This window comes from Moschus berezovskii, chromosome X (assembly GCF_049115385.1).
Source record: "Moschus berezovskii isolate FMDL1 chromosome X, NW_MosBer_1.0, whole genome shotgun sequence".
Classification (NCBI taxonomy): domain Eukaryota; kingdom Metazoa; phylum Chordata; class Mammalia; order Artiodactyla; family Moschidae; genus Moschus; species Moschus berezovskii.
The window spans coordinates 141,800,914-141,821,089 of record NC_142488.1 but is presented as its reverse complement, the minus strand read 5'-3'; the positions used below and the strand labels follow the sequence as shown (position 1 = coordinate 141,821,089).

Sequence of the window (20,176 nt, the reverse complement as noted above, 5' to 3'; positions counted from 1 at the left end):
GTCTGTAACTGTTTGCTTTTCTGCCCCCTAACTCTACAGGAGCTACACTTCACACCTAGTTTTCTTCGATTCTATGCTAAGTACATCCCGTATCTGGTGATTACCCTTACAACACCTTTCCCCTTGTAGTTACATATCAGAAAGAAGGTCACTGAGTCACTGAATTGCCAGGCTCAATTAATGGGTTACTGAGCCAGTCTATGACTGACTTTGAAACAATGCAAGAGAAAGGAATCAAGATCCTAACACCTTTGTTCCTCATCACTGACTCCTGACTGGGAGCCCTCATCTTATATCAGCCCCTAGATTCCCTACTTTGTCCCCAACTCTGCGGGCTGAGAATTAAAACGACCTTTCTTTCGCCTGCCCACTCTGTCTCTGTATTTTTCGTTTACCTTCGGTGGGCAGAGAAGGCCAAGATTTGGGCCAGCAACATGATGGAACTTGCCTGAACGCCTGCACAGGTGCCCTTGGGCTCCCTGATGGCTGTGACCTTCGTGAAGGGCAGGTATCAGACAAGAGACAGTGGGAGGACAAGGACAGTGGGGGGTTTCTTTATAAAATCTGGCTAGGATATGCACAGTGCACCACCCTTCACCTCCAAGGAGGATTCTGAGGTGTGTGAATTCAAGTTCAGTGCGGTTTTTATGACTTTGGGGTCTAACCACCTAGGAAAGCCACTCCATCCGTTTAAGAGTCCAACTTCTTTCAAAGAAGATCCCCATTAAAATCCTACAGGGAGACTGAGAGTGGTAACTAAAATGTCTTCAACTATATACTCCGAGACTCAGAAGACTATGTGCCAACCCCAATTCACTCACGTCTCATTTGGATCCTTTCGAGTGTATTTACACTCAGGCAGAAAAACCAGGTGTCTACCTGATCCTGATCAAAGCAGACTTTCTCTTTTGGACCCAGGAGATTCATCTCTGAGTAAAGAGGAACTTCTAATGGACGTGTCCCATTTCAAATTTTCTTCTCACCCATAAGACACCATTGAGAGGTCTGGTTGCTGCCACCACCAAGCCTTATCACGATCACCTCCTACAGAAGGAACCCAGCTTTCCAAAGCCCCAAACCGCCCTGGCTCAGGCACCAACACTCAAAGGATCCTCCTGGAACCCCACCACCCTGCCCCATGTTGCCTTGTTGTGTGGGACTAGGGGACATCTCTCCACCTTCCTCATGTGGCTTCAGCTCTTAGATCATCACTCTAGGTGTAGGGGTGTCCTGCTTCCCCTAGTGTCACCATTGCTAACAAGGCCTGTCACAGAGCACGGGTTCTGTGAAGTTCTGTGGAATAAATGAGCCAGGGAGCAGGGCCTTATTTAGTTGGATTAGTTTTCTCTTACTTTCTTAAATAATAACCTGGGAAAATCCAAATAAACTGAGATAGCTTAGCTATATAAAAAGACAGACAAAAAGTATAAGAAGCAAGATTTCGCTATAATCACATTTTATTTTCCAATTCTTTCACCAAGTACATTACTGCTAAGTAAGTTCACATTCCCAAAATAGTTATAAATCCAATCTCACGTTACCATGTTCAGGGTCACAAAATAAAATGGGAGAGTTCCCAATCTCTTTTAAAAACCAGCAAAACTCTTGTCCTTAAACTGGGTAAGCACAAATACATGTGCGAGCAATGTCATTCACGAAGTTAGATACTGAAATTTATTAAGCCTTAAGCTGAAATACACATTTGAAAAATTCCTAAAGAAAACATAGATCAATCTCCATGCCATTGCAGAGAACAGGAACCTAAAAATTCTACACACCGGGTTCCCCAAGTGGCGAGGCCATCACTCCTGAGAAGGCTGACCGCTCCTTCTTCAATCACAGAGGGAAGGATCAGCCTGGCTGCCGCTCTGGCTCAGGACTCCCCTTCCTCCTCCCTCACAGCCTCTGCAGAAGGGAGTTGGAAGGACCTAAAAGCCCTTTCGTTGACCCTGAGCAGATACTCTGTGAATTTCTCCTTGCTGGTCTCCGCAAAGGCCCGGGGACCCCACAGGAACTCGTAGCGAGCAGGGTGACTGTCAGGCACCTGCCGGTACTCCAGGTACCCCTCCCGCACCCACACTTGGGTCAGCAGCTCCCTGGGCTCCCCAAAGATGGAGTGCTCCCTCCCAACACACACCCCCATCCTGCTGAGTGCTCTCCAGATCTCCTCCTCGGGGCCGCGATCCCTATTCTGGAGGATCAGGCTGAGGACCACCACCAGGAGGCCGGCCTTGGGCAGGCCCTGCCCACCTCTCTGTGTCGCATCACAGGTGAGGCCCAGGGAGGGGACCATGATGTAGATGTGCTTCCTGGGGTCCACCTCCCTCACATCTACGCCAAAGACCAGCAGAACGCACTCAACCGCTTGGCGGAAGACCACCGGGTAGTGCTCCTGGTTATCCCTGAGGACCGTATTCAGCAATTCGTCATCGGATGTTGGCTCCTTGGTCCAATACTTGCGGAGCAAGAACTTCACCATGTTAGCCACCATTTTATTCAGAGCTTCCTGGGGCAAGGCCCCCTCAGGGGTGGATGAGGAGACTGGGGGTGAGGAGGCCAAGAGGGTTGCAGCCTCCCCCCCCTCAGCCCCCAGGAGCTGTGCCTCCTCCAGGCCCTGGGCCTTGCCTGGCTCCTGAAGGTCTTCCTCGGGCTTGCTCAGCTCACTCATCTCGACCACGAGCACGATGCTTGGGATCAAACCACAGACAGGAGTGAGGCAGGGGACATTGGGGACCATGAGCCTCGGCTGGGAAATGCACCCTGGGTGGTCGACACAGGTCACTTACAGGTCTCCTGAGGGGTGCTCTCGGCCTCACAGGGGCCCTCCCCCTGGCTACCCGAAGGAAGAAGGGCAGTGGCTCCCCTGGGTGCAGCCAGCACAGCCAGAGTTTCTGGGGCTGAGACGATGGGGGGATTATGGCTTTGTGGGGTCCCCTCTGTTCTGGGATGGGGAGCCCCTGGTGCTCATTCATGGCACCCTCCTCACCTTGACTCCTGTTACTGCCTGGACCTCCTCTGTTCTCTGACCTCTGGACACAGGCCTCGGACCTCTGCCCTTGCCTCCTGGTTCCTGAAGCCCCTATGAGAAAAATGGTGGGGGGCCCCTCAGGGGTAGATGGTGGCACAGCCCTGGACTCTGAGGTCCCACCCCAGTTGTGGGAATAGTGGTCCCCTTGTAGCTCCTTGTAGTGCCCGACTGTCCCCTGCCAGGGCATGGACCCTGCCCTTTGGGGGCCTGCAGAGCGCCTCAGAACAAGACCTGAGTCTGAAGGGAAAGTGCTAAGGGGCCCTACATGTGGTCGCACCTGCCTAGGGCCTCCTGAGGGTCCTACCTAGGCTGGGGAGATGCTCGGTCCTCACCTCACGTCCAGCCTGGACTCCTAGCACTGACCAGAAGGGTGGGTTCAGTTGTGTCCAGGGAGGCTACCCTCTGTGGTTCTGAAGCCTCCATCCTCATCCTGAACACCTCATCTCCCGAGGCCCCTAAGCCAGAGGTCGACAAACAGCTCATCCTGCTCAACCCACTCTGGGACCTCTAAGACCCCCATCAAAGGCAAGGATCCCTCCTTGTGTTGGGGTCTAACTACCTCAGTCCTTCCCCGACTGGAGCCTGGATTCCAGGCAGGACCTGGAATTGGCCCGTCCTCCATTTTGAGGCCCCGCCCCTCTCTCTCGGTCCCCAGACTCTCTGAGACCCAATGTCAGGAAATGCGGCACGAGGTCGTCCTGCCTGGGGACTACCAGGGTCCCCTCTGTTCGGGGTCCAGCTCCCCTCACTCCTCCCTCAGGGTCCTCACCGTGACTCTTGGTAGGACCGGGGCTCCGTCCTCCCCCAGTTTGAGGCCCGGCTCCTCACACGAGGTCCCCAGTCTCTCTTGAGACCCGGATGTGAGAAAGTCAGGACAGGCGTAGGGTGCTCTTCTCACCCCAGGGTCTCCCAGGACTGATGACAGGGGCAGGGATCTGTGGGGCCCCATCAATTCTCCCTGAGGGTCCCCTCAGTCCTCCCTCAGGGCCTTACCTTGTCTCCGAGTAGAAGTTCAGATTCTCTCCTCTCCCCAGCTGAGGCCCCGCCCCTTATACCAGGTTCCCAGTCTCTCTGAGACCCGGATGTCAGGACGCCAGACCATGCCCGTTGTTCTCATCCTACCTCACGGTCGCCAAGGACCGACAACAGAGACAGCTTTCTTTGAGGTCAAGGGTCGCCTAGTCCCCGCTCAGGGGCCTCAACTTGATACCGCACAGGACCCGGAATTCTCCTCTCTGCCCACCTGAGGCCCCGCTGCCTATACAGGGTCCCCAGTCTCGCTGAGACCCGGATGTCAGGGGATGCGGCGTGTGCTCATCCCACCCTATGTGCTCCCTGAGCCCACTCTGTGATGGGGTCCAGGTTCCCCTCAGTCTTTCCTCAGGGTCCGCACCCAGATCTCTTCAGAACCTACGATCCTCCCCTTCTCCTTCTAAGGCCCGCCCCTTATATCGGGTCCCCAACCTGTCAGAGACAGGGATGCCAAAGGTAGGACACGCTGCCAAGTGCTCATGCCGCCACCAGGGATGCCTAGGGCTGACAGCAGGGGTGGGACCTAAGGGGTACTTGTGTCCTCCTCAGGGTCCTCATCTTGAGCTCCGGAAGGTACAGGATGGCCCTGAGTCAACCCAAGGCTGGGCCTTCACACCAAAGCCCTCATTGCCCTGAGACCACAGCTTCCAGAGCTGCTGGTTTCCTGGAGCAGAGGAATGGCCTCTACGAAGCACATGTGAGGTGCACACTGGGATACGAGAGCCCGTGGTGCTGGGATTTCACCCTCCAGGGACTGGACAAACTCCACATTTGGCATCATTAGTTCCCTCATTAAGTAAGATACATGATCGTGGAACCAGAGGGAACAGTGACCCCACCTACCACCACTCCCAGTGACCCACAAGGGAAGTTGTGCTTCTGATCCCCTGTGTAGGTTCTGCAGTTCCTCAGCGTGGCTATCTAGCCGTTAGCCACTTCTAGCTATTTACATTGACTTTAGAAGAGAAGAAGAGAGAGAAGTCGCTCAGTCGTGTCCGACTCTTTGCGACCCCATAGACTGTAGCCTACCAGGCTCCTCTGTCCATGGGATTTTCCAGGCAATAGTACTGGAGTGGATTGCCATTATATTAAAGTAGAAGGCCAGGCCCTGGGACACACTACGCGCATTTGAGTTCACACTACCCAGCCTCATGTGGCTACTGGTTACTCTATTAATGGTGGTGACAGGACATGCTCTTCCCAAAGGAAGATGGTTCCCCCAGGAGATATCATAACAGCCCTACTGACCTATGAGCCATGGTTCCCACCTGGCACTTTGTGCTCCTCTCCGTAGAGGTTCAGGCACCAGTTCCCCATCCACATGTCTCCTCTTCTCCTGACCCGGACCTGCCATGTGACGAAGGGACAGGCAGAGAAGGATGGACTCCAGAAGGAGGGCAGAGGGCGAGGTCTGTGTGGTTCTCATGTGGTTCTGGCTTGAAGCTCAGCTCCAGACTCCTAGGCTGCATCCCTGCCCCTTGCTCCCAGGGCTCTCCACCCTCCTCAGTCCCTCAGGTCCTCACCGTTGGCCCTGAATGGATGGCGCCTGGACAGAGCTTCCATCAGTCAGGCAGGAGCCTTTCCTGCTTCTTGGGAGCTCAGCCCCACGGATGTGGCACCACCTGCATCCAAAATACCTTTCCATGCCACCCCAGGCATCAACACAAACGGGATGCTTTTTCCCCAAACAACATGCTATTGTTATTTAGATTAACCGGTTTTTTTTCCTGTCTTTGTATTAAAATCGGTGAATTAATCATGTATTTATTTCCAAATTGTTGTAGGTTTACATAAGGATCCCAGGTTCCCTGTAGGCAGCTTCCAGGAAGCAGAGGGAGAAGAGATGAGAACAAGGACCTGGAGTCTCTCCCCTGCCTGCAGTGTACTCGGGGCTCAGCAGACAGCAGCCAGGGTATAGCTTGTGATGAACACAATTCCCGTCGTGTGTTAAGGAGTTTCTGAGAAGGCCAAACGTGCCTTGAATCTCCATTTCTAGTCACCACTCTGTATCATCGGCACTTGCAAATGCAAGATCTGATTTAGCTTCCAAGGCTCTTGGGAATGTCAGGAAGGGCCCCCCCGGCTCCCTCCAGTGCTCTTTCTGCCCTTCCCTCTGCAGTGATGCTGCCCACAGTCTCAGCGAGCTGAGGATGTGCCCCTGCCTCCTGATGCCAGACACAGTCTCCCCCTGGGAGTCCCGGCTGCCTCCACATGATTGAACTTGCCTGAGCATCTGCACAGGTGCCCACAGGCTCCCCGACAGTCATGACCTTCATGAGGGGCAGGTATCAGACAAGGGGCGGTGAGAGGACAAGGACAGTGGGAGTTTTCTTATAAAATCCGGCTAGGATATGAATCTGCATTCACCTCCAAGGAGGATTCTGAGGTGTGTGAATTCAAGTTCAGTGCAGTTTTTATGACTTTGGGGTCTAACCACCTAGGAAAGCTGACCCATCAGTTGAAGTGTCCAACTGCCAGTTTCAAAGAAGAACCCCATTAATATCTTAGCAGAAGACTGATTGTGGTAATCGAAATGTCTTCAACTATATGCCCCGAGACTGAATAGACTGTGTGCCAAACAAAATTCGCTCATTTCCCATTTGGAAACTTTCGAGTGTATTTAGACTCAGGCAGAAAAACCACATGTCTATCTGCTCTGACCAAAGTGCATTTTCTTTTTCAGATCCAGGAGATTTATTAGAGAGAAGATGAACTTCTAAAGTGCATGTCTGATTCCAGATCTTCCTCTCACACATAAGACCCCGTCTATAGTCTGGCTGTTGCCACCACTCAGGTTTGTTACCATCATTTCCCACAGAAGGAACCCAGCTTCCCAAGGCCCCAAACCGCCCTGGCTCAGACACCAACACTCGAGGGCTCCTCCTGGAGCCCCACCGCCCTGCCCCGTATTTTTTTCTGTGGAACTAGGCATCTCTCCACCTTGTGTGACTGTGGCTCCTATACCATCGCTCTAGGCGTGGAGGTGTCCTGCTTCTCCTAGTGTCCCCACTGCTAACATGGCCTTTCACGGAGGCTTGAAGTACTGTGGAATAAATGATTCAGTGAGAAGGGGGCTTATTAATCTCATCAATTTTCTCCTACTTTCTTAAATAATAACCTCGCAAAATCCAAGTAAACAGACGTGGATTAGCTGTAGAAAAGGACTGACAAAACCTAAAAGAAGAATTCACTACAATCGTTTTTTATTTTCCAATTCTTCCACCAACTATATACTGCTAAGTAAGTTCACATATCCAAAATAGTTGTAATTCCAATTCCATGTGATCTTGCTCAGGGTCACAAAATAAAATGGGAGAGTTCCCAATCTCTTTTGCTGCTGCTGCTGCTGCTGCTAAGTCACTTCAGTCGTGTCCGACTCTGTGCGACCCCATAGATGGCAGCCGACCAGGCTCCGCCGTCCCTGGGATTCTCCAGGCAAGAACACTGGAGTGGGTTGCCATTTCCTTCTCCAATGTGTGAAAGTGAAAAGTGAAAGTGAAGTCGCTCAGTCGTGTCCGACTAGTAGCGACCCCATGGACTGCAGCCCACCAGGCTCCTCTCTCCATGCGATTTTCTAGGCAAGAACACTGGAGTGGCTCGCCATTGCCTTCTCCGCCCAATCTCTTTTACAAAACAGCAAAACTCTGGTCCTTAAACTGGTTAATTACAAATACATGTGTGATCAATGTCATTCACAAAGTTAGATACTGAAGTTTATTAAGGCTTAAGCTGAAAAAACACATTTGAAAAATTCCTAAAAAACAGATGAATTTCCATGTCATCACAGAGAAAGATGCTACAGCCCGGGCTCCCCCAAGTGGCCCAGGCCATCACTACTGAGAAGGCTCACCGCTCCCTCTTCAATAACAGAGGGAAGGATCAACTTGGCTACTTTTCTGGGTCAGGGATCCTCTTCCCCCTCCCTCACAGCCTCTGCCGATGGGGGTGAGAAGGCCCTGGAAAACCTTTGATGGTCTCTGAGCAGTTACTCCGTGACTTCCTACTTGCTCGTCTCCGCATAGGCCCAGGTACTCTACAGGAACTCTTATCGAGTGGGGTCGTTGTCAGGCACCTGCCGGTACTCCAGGTATCCCTCCTGCACCCACACTTGGGTCAGCAGCTCCCTGGGCTCCCCAAAGACACAATGCTCCCTCCCGACACACACCCCCATTTGCCAAGTGCTCCCCAGACCGCCTCCTCAGGGGCGGGGTCTCCATTCCACATGATCAGGATGAGGAGGCCGGCCTTGGGCAGGCCCTGCCCACCGCTCTGCATCGCATCGCAGGTGAGGCCCAGGGTGGGGACCTTGATGTAGGTGTGCTCCCTGAGGTCCACCTCCTTCACCTCCACCCCAAAGGCCAGCTGCAGGCACTCCGAGGCTTGGCTGAAGACCACCGGGAAGTGCTCCTGGTTATCCCTGAAGACCTTCTTCAGCATTTCCGCCTGGGAGGTCAGTTCTTTGGCTTGATACTTGAGGAACGGGAACTTCACCAGGCTCCTGCCACCATCTCATTAAGAGCTTCCTGGGGCAAGGCCTCCCCAGGGGTGGAGCAGGAGACTGAGGGGACAAGGCTGAGGGGGATGCAGCCTCTCCTGCCTCAGCCCCCAAGAGCTGCGCCTCTACCCGGCCCTGGGCCTCGCCTCTGTCCTGAAGGTCTTCCTCGGGCTTGCTCAGCTCACTCATCTCGACCACAAGCACGGTGCCTGGGATCAAACCACAGACAGGAGTGAGGCAGGGGGACCGATGGGGACCACCCATCTTGGGGAGAGTCAGGGTGTGAGCAGCCTCGGCTGAGAAATGCACCCTGGGCAGTCTGACACAGGCCACTTACAGTTCTCCCCTTGAGGGGTGCTCTCAGATCTCACAGGGGCGTGCCTCCGGAGTGGCCAGTCCCCTGGCTACCTGAAGGAGGAAGTGAGGTTGTAAGGTATAGTTCAGGCCGAGGCAGAAAAGGAGAGACAACCTCAACGGAAGTAGGTTACCTTTATTCAGGCAAGGAGGGGCGACAGTCGGCCCAACGACCAGGCTGACTGCCAAGAGAGATCAGGGAGGCTCCATATTTATAGGGGGTTTGTAGAAACGATAAGGGAAACGTTAATCAGGCGGGATATTTTGGGTAGAGATGGCATTTGTAGTTGGGCAGGGGGTGATAAGTCTTCTGGGCAGGTGTAGGGGGTGGAAGTCTTCTGGACAGGCTATGATAAGTCCCAGATAGATACAACCGGCCTGGAGTATCAGGGAGGGACCTAAAGTTCGGTTTTGTTTTCTCTGAAGTTAGATGATTCAGCAAGGGCCTTTGAGACTGTTGTTTTCTTTTCTAGGCCCAAAGACTCCTTCAGAGGTGGCTCACTGAGGTGCAAACAGCACAGCTCGAGATTTCCAGGGTGACAAGGTGTGGGAATTAGGCCCTTGTGGGTTCCCCTCTGTTCTGGGATGGGCAGCCCCTGGCGCACACTCAGGGCACCCTCCTCAGCTTGACTCCTGGTACTGCCTGGAGCTCCTCTGCTCTCTGACCTCAGGACATGGACCTCAGAGCTCTGCCTTTGCCTCCTGGTTCCTGCAGCTCCTGTGAGAGAAATGGAGGTGGGTGGCTCAGGGGTATATGTGGCACAGCCCTGAGCCTTCTCCGATGGTAGGAAGGGTGGACTCTGTGAGGTCCCCCAGTTGTGTGGTGGGAGGTCCCCTTGTAGTGTTTACATTTCCCCTGGCACGACCTGGTCCCTCCACTCTGGGGGCCTGCATGGAAACTCAGAACAAGATGCAAGCCTGAACAGAAAGTGCTAAGTGGCCCGCGGGTGCTAGGCTAGGGAGATGCTTGGTCCTCAGCTCCACCTCACATCCTGACTGGCCTCCTAGCACTGACCACAGGAGCGGGGGTCTGCTCAGTCCTCCCTCAGGGTCTGGGGAGTCCACCGTCTGTGGACCTGAAGCCTCAGCCCTCCTCCACCTGATCACCTGTGGTCCCGAGGTCCAGTCAAGAAACTGCTCACCCTCTTCACCCTGCTCTGGGCACTCCAAGAGTCCCCACAAGGGCCAAGATCCCTCCCTGTTGGGGTCTAACCACTTCAGTTCTTCTTCGCATGGGGCCTGGACCCCAGACAGGACCGGGAATTCTCCCGTCCACCATTTTGAGACCCCGCCACTTTCACGAGGTCCCCAGTCTCTCTGAGACCCGCATGTGAGGAAGGCAGACAGGCCTAGTGTGCTCTTCTCACCCCAAGGGCTCCCGGGGCCAAAGACAGGGGCGGGGATCTGTGGGGTTTCGTCAATCCTCCCTCGGGGCCCACTCAGTCCTCCTCAGGGACCTCGCCTTGCCCCAAGGCAGGACATGGATTCTCGCTTCTCCCTAGCTGAGGCCTTGCCCCTTACACCAGGGCCACAATATCTCAAAGATGCAGATGTCAGGAAGTCAGACCATGCCTGTTTCACTCATTCTACTCCACGGTCGCCCTGGACTGACAACAGAGACAGGCTTCTCTGAGGTCTCCTCTGACTGGGGTCCACGGCCCCCTATTCCCTCCTCGGGGTCCTCAACTTGACACCTCGCAGGACCTGGGAATCTGCCCTGCTGAGTCCCCACCCCATATGCGAGGTCTCAGTCTGGGACCCAGATATCAGGAAGTCTGACCATGTCTGCTGCACTCATCCTACCCCAGGGATGCCAAGGACCAACAGCAGGGACCGACTCCTCTTAATTCTCCTCTGACTGGGGCTCAGGGTCCCCTCAGTCCCCCCTCAGGGTCCTCACCTAAACTCCTTCAAAACCTAAGAATCTCTCCCCCAATCTCTGAGGCCCCGCCCCTTATATCAAGTCTCCAGTGTCCCTGAGACCCTGTGCTCATGCAGCCAACAGAGTTGCCTCGGTCAGAAAGCAGGTTCCAGGACCTGTGGGGTTCCCTGTGTCCTCCCTCAAGGTCGTCATCTTGAGGCCTGGCAGGTCCGGGATGCCCCTTGTGTAGACTGGAGACAGGGCCCTCACACCAAGGCCATCACTTCACTGGGACCCCAAAGGGAAGTCTGTGGGCATGACATCAGGGCTTCAAGCCCAGGGCTTCCCAGAGCTGAGACGATGACCCCTGAGTTCCTCAACCCTCCTCCTGCTCTTCACTTTGACTCGCAGCAGATCTGAGCACCACTGTCTGTCACTGACTTTGCTCCCCTTAGAACCAGGCCCTCCCCAGCCAGGACTGCTGAGAGGCAAGCAGGAGTAGGAGCTCATTCCTACAACCCTGCCGGGGTCTCCCAGGGCTGAGAGCATTGACGACCTGGATGGCCTGGGGTCCCACAGCCCCCCTCAAGTTTCTCCCTTGACTCCTAGCACAGCTGGGCTCCTTCACTCTGCTGACCTGAACCGGGCACCTGACCCAGGCCCTCACTTCTCCCCTCCCATCAGGATCAGTGATGTCACATCTGAATGCAATGCCCCCTGGTCCCCCAGGGCTGTTAGGAGGGCTGCACATGCATCCTCTGGGGACCCTCAGTCTCCTCTGGTCCTCACCTTGAGTCTCCACAGGACTTGGGCCCCTCCCTCTTGCCTACCTGAGACTGTGTCCCAAAGACAAAGCCTCTGACTCCCCGAGTTCACTGAGGAAGTGAGGGGGTGAGGGGTCTCAGCCTGACCACCCGGACTGGGGCCCCCAGGAGTCCCAGTCAGGGTGGAGTTGTATTGCATAGGATCCTCTGTTTCAGGGGCCTCCTTAAGCCTTGAGAGAAAGCTGGTGTCCTAGCTCAGATATTGGATGGGGACTGCTGTGCCCATGACCTTGGGGGGGGAGCACAGGGAATCGCTCGCCTTTCCATGGGGGCCCCTTAGCATCACCAGACTTCAGAAGCTTTTGCATAAATGATACAGAAGCTGAAGAGGGTAAGCAGCGGCAAGTGAGTTAGTAAGAACTCAGCAGCCTGTAGATGGTCTTGGCTGCTCACAGTAACTTCACACTCCTGCTCTCTGGGTTATCCCCAAGGTCATCTCCCGGTGGCTCTCTTCCACTGATCTGCATGGATGTCCCCCCATTGGCCCTTTTTGTGCAGAGTGGCCAGGGGGGCTCTTGTGGGCCAAGAACTCATGAGTTGTGGGTTCTAAGCCCCACTGGTTGGGTGAATTTAGACTCTTCCCCCAGAAAGGAGAGACATTCAGGAGGAGGGTGGGTGGCTGACCTGCCCCTGGGACCCCTGAGGACCAAGGACTCAGCCTCACTGCACACTCCAGCCCAGGCCCCACGATGGCCTGGCTGCACCCCAGCCCCCCTACAACTCCTCAGAGCACTGCTCGGAGGCCGGAGGTGCTGCCTGAGCGAGGCTTCGGCATCCCCAGGTTTGCTGAGGGTGGGGGTGTGCAGAGTTCGTTGTCTGGGGGGTTTGCACAGGGCCTTGGGTGGCCCCTGGTTGGGACATCAGACCCTGGAGATGGGGACCCTCCCTCCCTTTCCAGAGGCTCAGTGGACGGCTGAGCACCTTGCTGCCTGGTCACGGGTCTTGCTTGTGGAGTCGGGCGTGGACAAGCCCCAGGCTGTGGTGTCTCGTCAGCCTCCCCTCCAAGTTTGTAGCTCGATCCATCCCAAGGTCTTTCCTCATGACAGTTCCCACGGAGTCCCAGGCAGTTCCTCCTGCAGAGAGCTGGCACTCCAGAGCACTGCCAGCTTTGCTCACCGCAGGCTAAGCCTTGTTTCTGTCATCCAGAAATCAGCCTTTTCCAACCTCCCCACCTCATCCCTGTTTGGCCATGGCACCTCCCTTTGTGAAGGGACAGACCGTGGAAGCCCAGGTGCCACTGAGGACCCAAAATGAGCAATGGACCGAGGGAGGCTCGGGCGAAGCTGGTGGGAAATGAGTTGGCTATGGATCACTGGCTCCCCCAGGTCTGCCCGTTTGGGCCTCCAGGGTCACCCTTACCTAGTTGGAGCACTTGTGAGGCAGGCCCCCTCTCTGAGACACCCTGTCTGCTTGAATTGCATTTCCAGTCTCCTAGACACTGTCGCCTGTGTGGCCCCGGGGACAGAACTAATCCTGGGCCTCTGAAGCCGCCTGGCCTCTCCTCTGGTGACCTGGGCACGCGTGGGGCTCAAGACAGTTTGACTGTCCAGGGCCAGCCCATCAAGGCCATGCTCCCTCCCTCCACTGTTGTGTGACCTTAGGCTGCCACCTCTGCCTGGCCCAGGAGAACGCGTGCTTAGCCACTTCACTCTGCAGACATCAGTCAAAATCTACCGCGGACTGAAAAATGTACCACATGAGTCTCTTTTGATGTCAGGCAGCCTTGACTTTGTAAATAAAAGGTGCCTTTTGTGACAAGCAGATGACTTGAGATTGCAATCTGCACATCTCCGCTTTCTCTATAGATTTACAGGTAAGCAGGTGCCACACATGCTGAGGTTTCCAGGCGTGATTTTTAAATAGAAGCATCTGCATGTGATTCCAGGTCAAGAGGCATATGGAAGTCAAGTCAAAAAGACGAATGAAAACTTCTCAAAAGGTAAGGTGTTGATCAGGCAGCGAACCTTCATAAGGGGCTGCATTTTGGCTTGGAAGTCAGCAGCCTAGTTGGGCGTCACAGCAGCTCAGTGCCGGGGCTGACAGAGGCCTGGCCTGCACCGCCCCAAGGCCTTTCTCAGGGGCCTCCTCTGCCTGCGCCAGACTACCAACAAGAGAGACCCAGCCTTCTAGTTCCAGAGGACCGGTGTGTGCGCTCTCCCCTCACCTGATCTCGGAGAGCTTGTCTCTGCAGCGAGACCCTGGAGGGGTATTTGCTATGCTCCTCAGGACAAACACTTTTAAGAGAAAGCACAGTATAAACTGGACACCCCAGTGAGCAGAGGGTGCTGAGGTGTGACACCCTCAGAGTGCTCAGTTGGAAAAGGAAAAGAAAAGAGAAACAAGAAAATGTTACCAGATATAGGCCCTGCAATGAAACCAAACCTTGGGCCTGCTGTCCAGACACCAGCGAGCCCCCAAACTGAACAGCTGTAGGCCTCAAGCAGGGACCACGGGCTCCAGCCCTGTGCGTCTCAGGACAACAAAAGCTCTTTTGGGGCCCCTGACAAGGGTAGGCCTAACTTCTCCTCATCTGTCAAGTGAGGAGCCTGCTGGACAGTGTCCCTGTGCCCATGAAGCCACTCCACCAGGCTCTTGTCCAGCCTTTGACAGGTCTTCTCAATGAGTGGGTGCGGGGTGTCTGAGGGTCTTCCCCAGGTGTGTACGAGGTGCCCGCATTGTGCCAGGGTGGGCGGCCATCTGTCCTGCCTTCGTGAGCAAGCAGCTGCCTGAGGGGACTAAAATGCTCAGCCAGGACCAGGACAGAGGCGCTGAAGACGTGTGCTGGGCGGGAGATCCCTCGTGTTTTCAGCCTCTTTATCACCCTGCAGTGTTCTGACCACAGGGCCACCTTTATCTGTCTGAAGAGGGTGCATGTTTGGGGTCCTCTGGGGGCCCACCTGAAGGGGTTTGGGGATTACGGGAAAGAATGGCCGGAGATTATGAGAAAGAGGGGCTGCCTGAACAGTAATAGAACGGGTTCTGGGCCTGAGAGGTCAAGGTCAGGTTGTGGTCTGGCCCGGCAGCCACGACTGGCATCCACATGGTGCACAGAGGCACCAGGGTGGCTACTGGGAGCTGCCCAGGGGCCAGCCTGAAGATCTGGGTGGGCACAGCGGTGGGGCCCACCACCACCACGGGAGGAACCATCTGGGCAGGAGGCCAGGTGAAGCAGAGCCTCGGGCTCTCGATGGGCAGGGCCACCTTATCAGGACAGGGACTAGGGAGACTGGCAGCTACATGCCTTTGGGCTGCCAGGCGTCAGGACCCATCAAGGCGGGCAGGGCTGCTGTCCCTGGACCAGCAACAGGGAGCATAGGTCCTGGCCAGGGCGGTGACGGAGGTGAGTTCCAGGTGGCTCGCGGTCTCCTGAGCATCCTCAGGGCAGGATGACAGGCCGTCCTGTGGCTGTGTGGTGAAGGGCGCAGGAGGGACACCCAGGGCTGCCGGCCTGCCCTCCACCTGCCGAGACGCAGACTTAACGGCCCCTCTCCTCTTCATCTTCCCCAGGAGGTGTGGGCCGTCTCTCTTAAACAGGGGACTGCACCAGAACTGTAACTGGGGCTCACCAAGAGAGAGAGAGAATAGCAAAGTCCGAGTCTCAAAAGGCTTATGAAACCAGCACCCTCCTGGCTGGGCCCCTGGGTGCCCTCACCCAGCCATCGCTAGGCTTCTTTGCAGGTCCCTGTCCCACAGGAGGCAGTGCCCCAGCTTGGCCATCCTCGACACTCACTAACTCACCATGGCCTCTCGCCCTTGGAAAATGACTCAGAGTGGCCCAAGAGTGTCTGTACAAGGCCCAGAGAGGGGACTTGGCATGTGCAGAAGCTTCTCTGCTTTCTATGCAGGGGTCGACCCCTGGCCTGCACTTCCTCGGCTGACCAGGACACTTCTCAGGAAAAGACCTGTGCTTCCCTGCACTAAACTTCTGTTCCACAGCTTTGGGAGTCATGTGCTTAGCTGCTCAGTCATGTGCGACTCTTTGCGACCCCATGGACAATAGCCTGCCAGGCTCCTCTGTCCATGGGGATTCTCCCGGCAAGAATACTGCAGTGGGTTGCCATGCTCTCCCCCCGCCACAGGAGATCTTCCCAACATGGGAATCGACCTCAGGTCTCCCACATTGCAGGTTGATTCTTTCTGGTCTGAGCCACAAGGGAGTTATGCGGGCACAGAAGGAGGACAGGCCGCCATCCTCTGGGCTCCACAACCTGTCCACCCCAGGAAGGCCTTGCTACACACATCGAGGTCCCAGGCATGCAGGAGGGGGCAGTCTCCCTGGGCCTTCACACACAGTGTGGCTCCCTTTTCTGTGACTGCCATCCACGGGACCTCCATCTGGCTCTGTGTCCAAGCCATGAAAGCTGCCATTCTGCTCTGGGGCCTGGTGCTCTAGCATCAAAGAGGTGGCCATGCAGGGTGGCCCACATTAGTGGCCCGCCCCAATAATGCCCCTTACCCCAACTCTGCTCCTGGGGTTGAGAATCTTCTGGAGATTTCCAGAATCAGAAACGTCTCTGACCTTGAGGTGTCAGCCATCCGGGGCCCAGGAGCCCAGCCCAGTGGGTGAGAGAGAGGGCTTGGGTGAGGAGATGCCAAGGGGGGCACTGCTGCCTTGTTGATTCCCAGCTGATGCCCAGCTGCCTGGCTCACCCACTCTGAGCCTCTGTTTCCCCACACAGGTAATCCTAGGGGCACCTGCCTCATGGGGTCCCGAGAACTTGGGGGAGGTACAGGAGGTGGCGAGGGTCCTGACACTTAAGTCTGCCACATGGTTAAGGGGAAGCATGCTGTGTCTCACAGCAAGTCTGCATCTAAGGTGCATAAGCACTGATCTCCCGGTGGATCTTGGCTCCATGCTGCAAGCCTCCCATCACCAGTGAGGGGTGGGCTTCCTTGTCAATTCTTGCAAACTGGGCGCTGAAACACCACCTGAATTAAATGTCTCTAGACACAGCTTGGGCGAGCTAGACAGAATTGCCCAGTGTTTCCCATAGACAGACAGGGCACTACTAAGTGCCCTCCCACATGACCCGGGGATGCCTTGGACCCCTGAGAAGCCAAGTTCCATTTTAGACTGTCTGGGACCCCGCAAACACTCTCGGCTGCCTCCTCAGCTGTCAGGATTGTGGCAGGGTGCTCCCTGTCAACCGCTGAATCCCCCCACTTCCTCTCTATATTCTAGCTGCCCCAGCATACTCCTGAGAGACGCTCACCCACCCCTTCTCCACTCGGCTGTGCATGGCAGCTTGAGGTTCCTTTTTGCTCTGGCCAAAAGAACTCCCAGTGTCCTGGTCCAGAAAACTACTAGAGCTCACTGATGAATTCAGTGAAGTTGCAGTATATGACATTAATATATAAAAATCTATTCGCATTTCTGTACACTAACAGCAACCAGCAGAAAGAGAACTTCAGGATATTATCCCATTTGCCACTACGTGAAGTCAAGTGGGCCTTAGAAAGCAGCACTACGAACAAAGCTAGTGGAGGTGATGGAATTCCAGTTGAGCTATTTCAAATCCTGAAAGATGATGCTGTGAAAGTGCTGCACTCAATATGCCAGCAAATTTGGAAAACTCAGCAGTGGCCACAGGACTGGAAAAGGTCAGTCTTCATCCCAATCCCAAAGAAAGGCAATGCCAAAGAATGCTCAGACTACCGCACAATTGCACTCATCTCACAAGCTAGCAAAGTCATGCTCAAAATTCCCCAAGCCAGGCTTCAGCAATATGTGAACCATGAACTTCCAGATGTCCAAGCTGGTTTTAGAAAGGCAGAGGAACCAGAGATCAAATTGCCAACATCTGCTGGATCATGGAAAAAGCAAGAGAGTTCCAGAAAAACATCTATTTCTTGCTTCCTTGACTATGCCAAAGCCTTTGACTGTGTGGATCACAACAAACTGTGGAAGATTCTGAAAGAGATGGGAATCCCAGACCACCTGACAGGCCTCTTGAGAAACCTGTATGCAGGTCAGAAAGCAACAGTTAGAACTGGGCATGGAACAACAGACTGGTTCCAAATAGGAAAAGGAGTACGTCAAGGCTGTATATTGTCACCCTGTTTATTTAACTTATATGCAGAGTACATCATGAGGAACGCTGGGCTGGAAGAAGCACAAGCTGGAATCGAGATTGCCGGGAGAAATATCAATAACCTCAGATATGCAGATGACACCACCCTTATGGCAGAAAGTGAAGAGGAACTACAAAGCTTCTTGATGAAAGTGAAAGAGGAGAGTGAAAAAGTTGGCTTGAAGCTCAACATTCAGAAAACTAAGATCATGGCATCTGGTCCCATCACTTCATGGGAAATAGATGGGCAAACAGTAGAAACAGTGTCGGACTTTATTTTTTTGGGCTCCAAAATCACTGCGGATGCTGATTGCAGCCATGAAATTAAAAGACGCTTACACCTTGGAAGGAAAGTTATGACCATCTTTGATAGCATATTAAAAAACAGAGACATTTCTTTGCTGACAAAGGTCCAACTAGTCAAAGCTATGGTTTTTCCAGTAGTCATGTATGGATGTGAGAGTTGGACCGTAAAGAAGGCTGAGCACTGAAGAATTGATGCTTTTGAACTATGGTGTTAGAGAAGACTCTGGAGAGTCCCTTGGACTGCAAGGAGATCCAACCAGTCCATCCTAAAGGAAATCAGTCCTAAATATTCATTTGAAGGACTGATGCTAAACCTAAACCTCCAATACTTTGGCCATCTGATGGGAAGAACTGGCTCCTTAGAAAAGACCCTGATTTGGGGAAAGACTGAGGCAGGAAAAGAAGGGGAGAACAAAGGGTGAGATGGTTGGACAGCATTACCAACTCGATGGGCGTGAGTTCGAGCAGGTTCCGGGAGATGGTGAAGGACTGGAAAGCCTGCTCTTCTGTGGGGTCAGTCACAAAGAGTGGGACAGGACTGAGCAACTGAACAACTGAATATTAACACAGAAGTAGCTGACTCACAGACACAGAGAACAAACTAGTGGTTACCAGTTGGGAGACGGAAGGAGGAAGGGGCAGGTTAGGGACAGGGGAGGAAGAGGTACAAACCAGTACGTATCAAATAAGTTACAAGGATATATTGCAAAACATGGGGAATATAGCCAATATTTTGTAATAGCTATAAATGGAGTATAACCTTTAAAACTGCAAATCACTATAGTGTACATCTGTAGCAAATAGTTCTGTATAGCCACTTCAATTTAAAAAATGAGTTTTCTCAATTGGTTCTGGGGTTTCTAGAATTAGCTCTGTAATTTGATTAGGGTTAAAACTGCTAATGACTCCACAGTAAAGACAGCACCGATAGTCTATGGCAAGAGAGAAATGCAAAATATCTGCTTTGGATATGCCTGATGAACCACTTAAAAGAAGTGCTGGGTGCAAGGTGTTCTGTGACTGTATATATGATACTTTTGAACATTTCTGGAACACTGATAGATATAACGAGCTTTCTGGTTGCTCCCAATATAGTTAGAAAGAGTGGTGAAAGAAAAGGAGTAGCTCAGTCTACAGTAAAAGACCTAAAAGATTCTATGTGTACCCATAAGGAGACACTTATCTCCTGTAGATTCAGGGTTGAGATTTCTAATGATCACATGCGAACGCTCATCCTGCAACTGGTTGAATTAGACTAGCAGTTATATTCTGTCACTAAGGTGTTTCCTTTTAAAATGAGGGCGCTGACTTGGAAAGAATGGGATTCTGTACATTGTGATAGAGCTGTGTGGGGAGACCCTGATGAAGCTGGGGACACTGAGCCCATCAAGTCTGGTGAGTCATCCTTTCTAGGAGAAGAATCCTCCCCATCCTCAGTTGGGAGCAGCCTCCTGACCCCCAGTGGGATCAGCCTTCCCACATAAAGCTAGATCAGGCCAAAATGATTCACTAAGTATACATTCTGCATTTAGTATCGCAACTCAGGGAGTGAGAAAGGGCTCTTCTAAGTTTGTCTGGTAGGCTGAACTATGGACCAAAACTGGGCCCACAGTGAGTGAGTTGGAATTGTCAGACCTGCTTGGTTTAATACAGAGGAAGGCATTCAGGGGGTTACGGAGATTTGACTGTTAGTGTGGATTTGTCATTGAAGACACACTCATCCATACTGGGAGAGTCCTGAAGACACGCCTTTCACCAAGACTGTGAGGGGAGCCCCAGCACCCTTGAAGAACTCTGTGATTGCCCTTCTCTGCAGGCCAGAACTCACAGTAGGAACTGCAGTCGCTGAACTGGGAAACCTAAATGCAGTGGGAGTATTTAGATCCCCAGATGGCAGGAGCCAAGCGGGAGCACACAACCACCAAGGGCCAGGTGGGCCTGCTTACAGGAATGGAGAGAAGAGTCAAAGCACCAATCGGAACAGTCTGGCTTGGGCAGCTCTATGGTTTTATCTAGTTGCTCATGATCTTCCTAGAAGTAAAAGAGTTAGGAAGCCCAGTCAGTTCTTAGTTGGTCTGTTTAAGCAGAGATGTCACAGGTCAAATGAACAAAAGTCTACTCTGAATCACAAAAACAGAGAGTCACAGCCTTTTGTTCAGTTCCCAGACTTGAGCCATTAAAACTCTCAGAAGAAAATGCAGAGGT

General features: G+C 53.5%; 1 protein-coding gene and 1 pseudogene across 2 annotated transcripts in view; both read right to left on the bottom strand.

Annotated features, from left to right (window-relative positions):
• Positions 1 to 1,873: 1,873 nt before the first annotated feature.
• LOC148773503 (melanoma-associated antigen 8-like) lies at positions 1,874 to 2,668 on the bottom strand. Its single transcript, XM_088834135.1, has one exon. It carries the CDS (start codon positions 2,666 to 2,668, stop codon positions 1,874 to 1,876), a length of 795 nt encoding a protein of 264 aa, XP_088690261.1.
• Positions 2,669 to 8,105: 5,437 nt separating this feature from the next.
• Positions 8,106 to 20,176, bottom strand: part of LOC129564048 (melanoma-associated antigen 10-like) — a 39,787-nt pseudogene continuing 27,716 nt past the window's right edge. The window contains exon 5 of the transcript XR_016036979.1: positions 8,106 to 8,764. The product of XR_016036979.1 is annotated as a melanoma-associated antigen 10-like (transcript). The remainder of the gene's footprint in view (positions 8,765 to 20,176) is intronic.